This window comes from Cebus imitator, unplaced genomic scaffold (assembly GCF_001604975.1).
Source record: "Cebus imitator isolate Cc_AM_T3 unplaced genomic scaffold, Cebus_imitator-1.0 Scaffold228, whole genome shotgun sequence".
Taxonomy (NCBI): Eukaryota; Metazoa; Chordata; class Mammalia; order Primates; family Cebidae; genus Cebus; species Cebus imitator.
Genome location: NW_016107543.1, coordinates 1,817,251 through 1,826,717, shown reverse-complemented (window position 1 = coordinate 1,826,717; position 9,467 = coordinate 1,817,251). Strand labels below are relative to the sequence as shown.

Sequence of the window (9,467 nt, the reverse complement as noted above, 5' to 3'; positions counted from 1 at the left end):
AAAAAAAAAAAAAAAAAGTAGTTCCTCTAACGTGTATTTTTGAAAATAGTATATGCGAAGCTGCCTCGAATTAAAACATGAAAGAAGGGCCAGCCTCGGTGGCTCACGCCTGTAATCCCAGCACTTTGGGAGGCCAAGGCAGGCAGATCACTTGCTTTCAGGAGTTCGAGACCAGCCTGGCCAACATGGTGAAACCCCATCTCTACTAAAAATACAAAAACTAGCCAGGCGTGGTGGCACGTGCCTGTAATTCAAGCTACTTGGGAGGCTGAGGCACCAGAATTGCTTAAACCCGGGAGGTGGAGGTTGTGTGAGGCAAGACTGCACCACTCAACTCCAGCCTGGGCATAAAGAGTGAGACTCTATCTCAAAAAAAAAAAAAAAAAAAAAAAAAGGGCTAGGTGAGGTGGCTCACGCCTGTAATCCCAGCACTTTGGGAGGCCAAGGTGGACAGAGCACCTGAAGTTGGGTCCAGCCTGACCAATATGGAGAAACTCTGTCTCTACTAAAAAAACCCAAAAAAACAAAAAACTGAAAAAACAAAATTAGCTGGGCGTGCTGGCACATGCCTGTATTACCAGCTACTTGGGAGGCTGAGGCAAAAGAATCACTTGAACCTGGAAGGCAGAAGTTGCAGTGAGCTGGGATCGTGCCATTGCTTATTGCTTATTACATCTTTTTTTTTTTTTTTTTTTTTTTTTGTTGTTTCTTTTTTTTTTTTTTTTTTTTTGAGAGAGGGTCTCACTCTGTCACCCAGGCTGGAGTGTAGTAGCATGATCATGGCTCACTGCAGCCTGAAACTCATGGGCTCAAGCAATTCTCCCGCCTCAGCCTCCCCAGTAACTGCGACTACAGGCATGCGACACTACGCCTGGCTTTTTATTTATTTTTAAATTTACTTTATTGATATGGAGTCTCTCTCTGTAACCCATGCGGAGTGTAGTGGTGCCATCTCAGCTCACTACAACCTCTGCCTCCTGGGTTCAAGTGATTCTCCTGCCTCAGTCTCCCAAGTAGCTGGGACTATGGGCATGTGCCACCACGCCTGGCTAATTTTTTGTATCTTTAGTAGAGACGGGGTTTCACTATGTTAGCCAGGATGGTCTTGATCTCCTGACCTCAATGATCCACCCGCCTTGGCCCCCCAAAGTACTGGGATTATAGGCATGAGCCACAACACCTGGCTTATTATTTATTTATTTATTTTTGAGACAAAGTTTCACTCTTGTTGCTCAGGCTGGAGTGCAGTAGCGCAATCTCGGTGCAGTAGTATGATCTTGGCTCACTGCAACCTCTGCCTCCTGAGCTCAGGCAATCTTTCACCTCAGCCTCCTGAGTAGCTGGGACTACAGGCACGTTGCCCAGGCTGGGCTCAAGTCATAAACCTGCCTTGGCCTCCCAAAGTATTGGGACTACGGGAGTGAGCCTGATTTTTGTTTTGTTTTGTTTTCTTGAGACAGAGTCTTGCTCTGTCGTCCAGGCTGGAGTGCAGTGATGCGATCTTGGCTCGATGCAACTCCGCCTCCAGAGTTAAAGCTATTCTCCTGCCTCAGCTTCCTGAGTAGCTGGGACTATGGGCACCTGCCACCATGCCCAGCTAATTTAGTAGGTTAGGGCTTTCACCATGTTGGCCAGGCTGGTCTCAAACTCCTGACCTCAAGTGATCTGCCCACCTTGGTCTCCCAAAGTGTTGGAATTACAGGCATGAGTCACTGCTCCCTGCCTGCCTGCTTTTCTTTTTAAAGTAAACTTTATTCAAATAAATGTTAGTAAATATTTAATAAGTATTTTTTATGTTCAGTTATTTTCTCAATATTTATTAAGTATTTTTAAAAAGCCATAAGAAGGCCAGGCGCGATGGCTCACGCCTGTAACCCCAGCACTTTGGGAGGCTGAGGCAGGTAGATCACCTGAGGTCGGGAGTTCGAGACCAGCCTGACCAACATGGAGAAACCCCGTCTCTACTAAAAATACAAAATTAGCCATGTGTGGTGGCGCATGCCTGTAATCCCATCTACCTGGGAGGCTGAGGCAGGAGAATCCCTAGAACCCAGGAGGCAGAGATTGCAGTGAGTTGAGACTGCACCACTGCACTCTAGCCTGGGCAACAAGACAAGAGTGAGACTCCGTCTCAAAAAGAAAAAAAAAAAGTCATAGGAACTAATACGTGAATTTAGACTGTAAAATACAAGGTTACTACTAAAAAGCATGTTCTTTTATTTTTTTGGGATGGAGTCTCCCTCCGTTGCCCAGGCTGGAATGCAGTAGCACAATCCGGTTCACTGCAACCTCTGCCTCCTGGGTTCAAGCAATTCTCCTGCCTCAGCCTCCTGAGTAGCTGGGATTACAGGTGCGTGCCACTACGCCCGGCTAATTTTTGTATTGTTAATAGAGATGGGGTTTCACCATGTTGGTCATGCTGGTCTCAAATTTCTGACCTCGTCATCTGCCCGCCTCGGCTTCCCAAAGTGCTGGGATTACAGGCGTGAGCCACAGCGCCTGGCCAGCATGTTCTTATCTTTTAGTAGCAAACAATTGGAAATACAAAATTTTAAATTTTGTTTAAAATTGCATCACAGGCCAAGTGTCTGTAATCCTAGCATTTTGGGAAGCCAAGGTGGGTGGATCACCAGAGGTCAGGGGTTCCAGACCAGCCTGGCCAACATGATGAAATCCCACCGCTACTAAAAATACAAAAATTAGCAGGTCTTGGTGGCACATACCTGTAATCCCACCTACTTGGGAGGCTGAGGCAGGAGAATCGCTTGAGCCCAGGAGGCAGACGTTGCAGTGGGCTAAGATCGCACCACTGCATTTCAGCCTGGGCAACAGAGTGTAATTCCATCTCAAAATAAATAAATAAATAAAATAAAATAGCTTCGCTGGGAGCAGTGGCTCACGCCTGTAATCCCAGCACTTTGGGAGGCCGAGGTGGGTGGATCACCTGATGTCGGGAGTTTGAGACCAACCTGGCCAACATGGTGAAATCCCATCTCTACTAAAAATATAAAAATTAGCCGAGCATGGTGACATATGCCTGTAATCCCAGCTACTCAGGAGGCTGAGGCAGGAGAATCGCTTGAACCTGGGGGTGGAGGTTGCAGTGAGCTGAGATTGTGCTACTGTACTCCAGCCTGGGTGACAGAGTGAGACTCCGTCTCTAAATAAATAAAGTAGCATCACAAAAAAGACAATATTTAGAATAAATTTGTGCAAATTTATTTTTTGCACAAAAGATGTGCAAAACTTCTATTCTGAAAATTACAAAACAGGTTGGGTGCAGTGGCTCACACCTTGTAATCCCAGCACTTTAGGAGGCCGAGGCAGGAGGATTGCTTGAGTCTAGGAGTTTGAGACAAGCCTGGGCAAGATGGCAAAACCTTGTTGCTACAGAAATAAAAATAGCCGGGCGCGGTGGCTCACACCTGTCATCCCAGCACTTTGGGAGGCTGAGGTGGGCAGATCACTTGAGTTCGGAGTTCAAGACCAGTCTGAACAACATGGCAAAACCCCGTCTCTAGGAAAAAGACAAAAATTAGCCAAGCAGGGTGGCAGATGCCTGTAATCCCAGCTACTTGGCTGGCTGAGGCAGGAGAATTGCGTGAACCTGGGAGGAGGAGGTTGCAGTCAGCTGCGACCGTGCCATTGCATTCCAGCCTGGGCAACAAGGGCGAAACTCAATTCTCAAAAAACAAACAAAAAACTCCCCAAATACAAAACAAAAAAAGGTAAGACGAAAAAAACCCGCCAAAAACACATAGTAACTGAAGGGAAAGGAATCTGCCAGCTTTCCCCTATAGGAAAATCTGCCACTATGGAAGCAGGCAGATTTTAAAGGTTTGGCGCAGGGAAGCTGATGGCATTTCGATTTGATGGTTTCTATTTATCTTCATAAAACAGGCCTGGCATTTCGATTTGATGGTTTCTATTTATCTTCATAAAACAGGCCTGGCATAAGGGGATTGGTTGTGAGTCAAGGTTTGAGGAAAGCGCCAGTTGGCAAAGTCGTTTTGGAAAACTAGAGTGTGAGAATGTGCGGGGGGTGAGGGGAGGAGGCCTGGTCTGGTCCACGTTGGGGTCTAGGAGACAGTGCGTGGAGCTTTGAACCAGATGCCCTGGTGAGCTGCCATGGCAACACGAACGCGGGCAGAGGCCTAAGGCAACCCATCACTGAACAGAAATGTGGCGTTTCAATGGAGAGTTCGGGACATCAAGCAAGGGGGCGACCCGAGGCAGCCAAAATGAGACCCCAGAGGCCTCGACAGTAGAGCCCGAAACGTTCCGGAATTTGCACGTGACGCAACCGTCACACAGCGCGACAGAGTGCCTACGTCATCGTTCCGCGACGTCGACGCGGCGAGATGACGCCCTCCCGGAAGTAGCCTCTAGATCGGTTGGTGAAGCTGGCAGTCGACGGCTCCTGGGACTAGATCCCGCGAGGTAGCCCCTGAACTATTTATCTGCATTTCCTCTTGATCCTCTCGAATCTTCCAGATCCGCGTAGTGAGGAATCGTCTCCACCGTCATGGGGGGCGGAGACCTGGTGAGTGGAGGGAGGCCTGGGCGGGGGAGGACTGAGGCCGAGACGGAAATTGGCAGGGGATGGGGGTAGAGGAAGGAGTGGGTAACTACGGCTACGCAGCCTTGCTTTTGCGGGGAGGGGGTTGCTGCCCTAAAGAAGGGATGGATCCTTAGGGCAGTGGAGTGCTGGAACTGAGATTTGGGAAGGTGCGAGGTGTGTGGCGAACAGTGACAGGTGGTTTTTGTGTGTTTGTTGACAGCGGCCCTACCGGCTGGAAATTCTGGGAAGACCGGAGAGGGGACGGATTGAGCCATGGCTAGGAAGGGAGGCAGATATTGAGGACGTGTCACCACGCTTTGTTTTGTGTATCTTGTCTCTTCCTTGCCTGGGAGTTTAGAGTCATGTCTTGGACTGAAGTAGTGGTGGTTTGTGCCCCATTCTCCTCACTCTTAGCCATGCCTTGGGGTCCTTTTTTAGCTTGAAGGGATCTTCCTGTCCATCTTCCACACCTCCTTCGATGCTGGATTCTGATGTGTACTGGCAGAGTTTGGTTTTGAATTCATAGCAATACAAGTTAGGTGGCAATTTCTCTTGAATTGATACGTTCATTTGTAAAGGGCTAAGGCCCCAAATAGGGTAAATGTACCCACAAGAGCGTGGTGCAAGGTTGGGAAAATGCTAACCTCCTGAAAGTGGAACTAATTGAATCAGCAAGTAGATCAGCTTAGCTGCCTGCCCAGTAAACCTATTAGTCACGTGTTGCTAATCACGGTTGGTGCCGGGACTCCCTCAGGTTTCATCCAATTCAGTGTATTCTTCAAGTAACCGCACTTAAGGACAGGAAAGCTCTAATCCAGGGTTTCTCAGTGTTAGCACTCTTGCCAGTTTGGCCTAGATAATTCTTTGGGGGTGTGTGGTGGTGCTGGTAGTTGGGCTCTCCTGTGCATTGCAGAATGTTTAGCAGCATCCCTGGCCTCTAGCCACTAGGCACCAGTAACACCCGTCTCTATCAGTTATGACAGCCAAAAATGACTCCAGAAGTTTTTATCCGTGGGAAGCAAAATCACCTATGCTTAAAGGAGGGAGGGAGGGAGGGAGGAAGGGAGGACAAGAAGGGAAGGGTTGGATGGAGAAAGAGGGAGGAAGGAAGGATGAAAGGATGGATGGATGGTGTGACCAACCGAATGACCTGACAAAGGGGACAGGCAGGGCAAGGAGGGGAAGAGAAAAGAAAGAAAAGGGAGCTCTCATTGACTGAACATTTTCCACATGCCAAGTATCTTATTTCACCTTCTTAACTGGTCTCCTGGTCTCAATCCTGGCCCTCTCCAGTCCATTTTTTTTTTTTTTTAAAGACAAAGTCTCACTCTGTTGCCCAGGCTGAACTGCAGTAGTGGCACAGTCTGGGCTCACTGCAGCCTCCACCTCTCAGGTTCAAGTGATTCTCCTGCCTCAGCCTCCTGAGTAGCTTGGATTACAGGTGCCCACCACCACACCTGGCTAATTTTTGTATTTTTAGTAGAGACAAGTAGAATCAGGATTTTACCATGTTGTCTAGGCAGGTCTTGAACTCCTACCCCCAGGTGATCTGCCCGCCTCGGCCTCCCAAAGTGCTGGGATTACAGGTGTGAGCTGCGCCTGGCAAGTCTGTTCTTCACACAATACCTAGTAGTGCCTCTCACCTGCATATGACTGTTTAGCGTTTCCTACCATCAGTAGGACTAAGTCCAATCCCTTTTCATGGCTTATAAGGCCCTTATTCTGCTCCTTTCTCACGTGGCTTCTTCTTGTGTTCCTGCCCCATCAGCTTGCCACATATCCAGTCACACTGAATTATTTGTGCTATGTTCTTTCTCACCACCGGGACTGCACTCGTCTGTCTGTGCTGTTCCCCTCTGTTTGGAAACCTACCTCCTTTGTCTCCCCTTCACATATCACCAGACTAGTTTATAATTGTCCTTAGGTATTACTTACTCTGGGAAACCTTTCATTATTGGGAAAGTGAACCAAAGCAGTATCTGATGGGAAGGAGAGAGAGAACTGTTTTTGAGGTGAATGGGGAGATCAGAACCAAGGAGAGATTCCTGGGAAAAAATTTTGAAAGAGGTTCTTGTAAACCTTGCAAGTTTAGGGCAGGTGAAGTAGACCGAGGTAAGGTAGGTTGAATTCCTAAGAGTGAATGTCCAGGCTGGCATTCCCAGTACTTTGGGAGGCCAAGGCGGGCGGATCACAAGTTCAGGAGTTTGAGACCGGCCTGGCCAACATAGTAAAACCCCATCTCTACTAAAAATACAAAAGCCAGCTGGGAGTGGTGGGTGGCTCCTGTGGTCCCAACTACTCAGGAGGCTGAGGCAAGAGAATCGCTTGAACCTGGGAGGCTGAGGTTGCAGTGAGCCGAGATTGTGGATCGTGCTACTGCACTCCAGGCTGGGCGACGGAGTGAGACTTTGTCTCAAATCAAAAAAAGAAAAAAGAATGAATGTCCATTGTCAGCAGTGCATGAGTTCTGTTCCTTTTCAAAATATGTGCCTTCCTGCTCATTGCCTCATTTCTCCTGTCTTGCCACCGCTGACTTCATTTAGGTATGGCTAGTGGAAGGGTGACTCGTATGCTTTTAAGGTTAAAACTATTTGAAGGGAGCTCAGGAAGGTCCTGTTCTATCCTGAAGCTTTTGTTGTTGTTGTTGTTGTTGTTGGTGTTTTGAGGCGGATTCTCACTCTGTGGCCCAGGCTGTAGTGCAGTGGTGCAGTCTTGGCTTACTGCAACCTCCTACTCTGGCGTTAAAGTGATTCTCCTGCCTCAGCCTTCCAAGTAGCTGGAACTACAGGTGCATGTGCCACCACACCTAGTTAATTTCTGTATTTTCAGTAGAGATGTGGTTTCACCATGTTGGCCAGGGTGGTCTAGTACTCCTGACTTCAAGTGATCCACCTTGGCCTCCAATGTGCTGGGATTACAGGTGTGCACCACTGCACCCAGCCTGTCCTGAAGCTTTATGCACTTGAACAACCTCCCCTTCCCCTCTAGATGTGTGAGAGATTATTGGAAGGAAACTTTGCCATTGTTGAAGACATCTTGCCCTCACACGCCTGCCTTGGGTATGGAGGGGTAGGTGAGGCAGGGCCAGTTTTAGCCGCCACCCAGTCACCCCGGAAGTATAATCACCTTCTTTTCATTTACTACAGAATCTAAAGAAGAGCTGGCACCCACAGACCCTCCGGAATGTGGAGAAAGTGTGGAAGGCCGAGCAGAAGCATGAGGCTGAGCGGAAGAAGATTGAGGAGCTTCAGCGGGAGCTGCGAGAAGAGAGGGCCCGGGAAGAGATGCAGCGCTATGCGGAGGATGTTGGGGCCGTCAAGTAAGTGGGGAGCCGGCGGCGTCCTGGTGTGCAGGGAGTTCCAGAGTGGGCCTGAGGTGCATCATCCAGTTGTATATAGCTGAGTGCTTAAGAGCATGGGTTTTGAGGCCAGACAGATCTGGATTCTAAGGTTGTCTTTGCATGTACTAGCTGTGGAACTGTGATCAAATTTGAGAGACTTGGTTACCTCAGTAGGACCAGGGAGTGAAACCCAGTGACTTCTTAAGGTTTGCTGAGGATCAAATGAGGTAACACACAAGGATTTGCTATACCAAGTTCACAGTAGGTGGCTGATAACCATGATGGAGGATGGTGATTCTACCCTGATTCTCAGTATGTGTTGAGGCCGCAGTCCTGCCTTCGTTACATATTTCAGGCTTGCTTGAGGGTTGGAGGGAGAGAGGGCAGAGAGTGAAGTCCTATAAGAGAAGGTGGATAGTGTGCTTGTCAATAAAAGCTGAGTGATTATGGCTAATCCCTCTAGATTTTACTCTGCTCTAATTTTCGGTTGTATGATATAGGATAGGAGTAGCAGACAATAACTGCCCTATCCATCTCATAAAAGGAGAATAAAATAAAATAACAGATAGACTAAAACTGAGGACCAGGTGTGGTGGCTCATGCCTGTAATCACTGCATTTTGGGAGGCTGAGATGGGAGGATCACTTGAGTCCCGGAGTTTGAGACCAGTCTGGGTAATGTAGTGAGACTCCATCTCTGTTTAAAAATAAATAGGCTGGGCATGGCAACTTATGCCTATAATCCCAGCACTTTGGAAAACTGAGGCAGGTGGATCAGTTGAGGCCAGGAGTTTGAGATCAGTCTGGGCAACGCAGTAGGAACCCGAAAAAATTAGGTGGGTGCAGTGGCTCACGCGTGTTGTCTCAGCACTTTGGGAGGCCTAGGTGCGCAGATCACTTGAGGTCAGGAGTTTGAGACCAGCCTGACCAGCAACATGGTAAAACCCCATCTCTATTAAAATACAAAAGTTAGCTGGGGGTGGTAGTGAGCACCTATAATCCCAGCTACTCGGGAGACTGAGGCAGGAAAATCGCTTGAACCCAGCAGGCCGAGGCTGCAGTGAGCTGAGCTCGTGCCACTGCACGCCAGCCTAGGCAACAGAGTGAGACTCCATTTCAAAACAAACAAAAAAATAGAAGCCGGCTGAGATGGCTCATGCCTGTAATCTGTACTCCAGCCTGGGCGACAGAGGGAGACTTCATCTCAAAAAAGGAAAAAAAAATAGGAGGGGCTTGGAGGATTAAATAAATAAACATGACATGGGATACGTAAGAAGCCTCAATCTCACCATTTTGCAATGTATCCATGTAAGAAACCTGCACATATACCCCCTAAATCTAGAAAAAAAGCCCCAAACTGAAAAACACAATCACCAAAAATAAAGAAAGAAAGAAAGGTAGATGGGCACAAGTCCCACTGGAGCAGATTTCCTCCAAACAGAAGGGGGTGTGGGAAGCAAAGGTATATATGTGTTTTATTTATTTATTATTAATTAATTTTTTTTTTTTTTTTTTTTTTTTTTTTTTTTTTTTTTTTTTTTTTTTTTTTTTTTTTTTTTTTTTTTTT

At 47.7% G+C, this 9,467-nt stretch overlaps 1 protein-coding gene across 1 annotated transcript in view; it reads left to right on the top strand.

The window, feature by feature from the left end:
- The first annotated feature begins 4,239 nt into the window (after positions 1-4,239).
- The window catches only part of CWC25 (CWC25 spliceosome associated protein homolog), an 18,575-nt gene continuing 13,347 nt past the window's right edge, over positions 4,240-9,467 (top strand). Inside the window, exons 1-2 of the mRNA XM_017497230.1 lie at positions 4,240-4,543; positions 7,708-7,880. Of these exons, the coding sequence (XP_017352719.1) occupies positions 4,526-4,543; positions 7,708-7,880 (191 nt within the window). The 5' untranslated portion in view covers positions 4,240-4,525. The remainder of the gene's footprint in view (positions 4,544-7,707; positions 7,881-9,467) is intronic.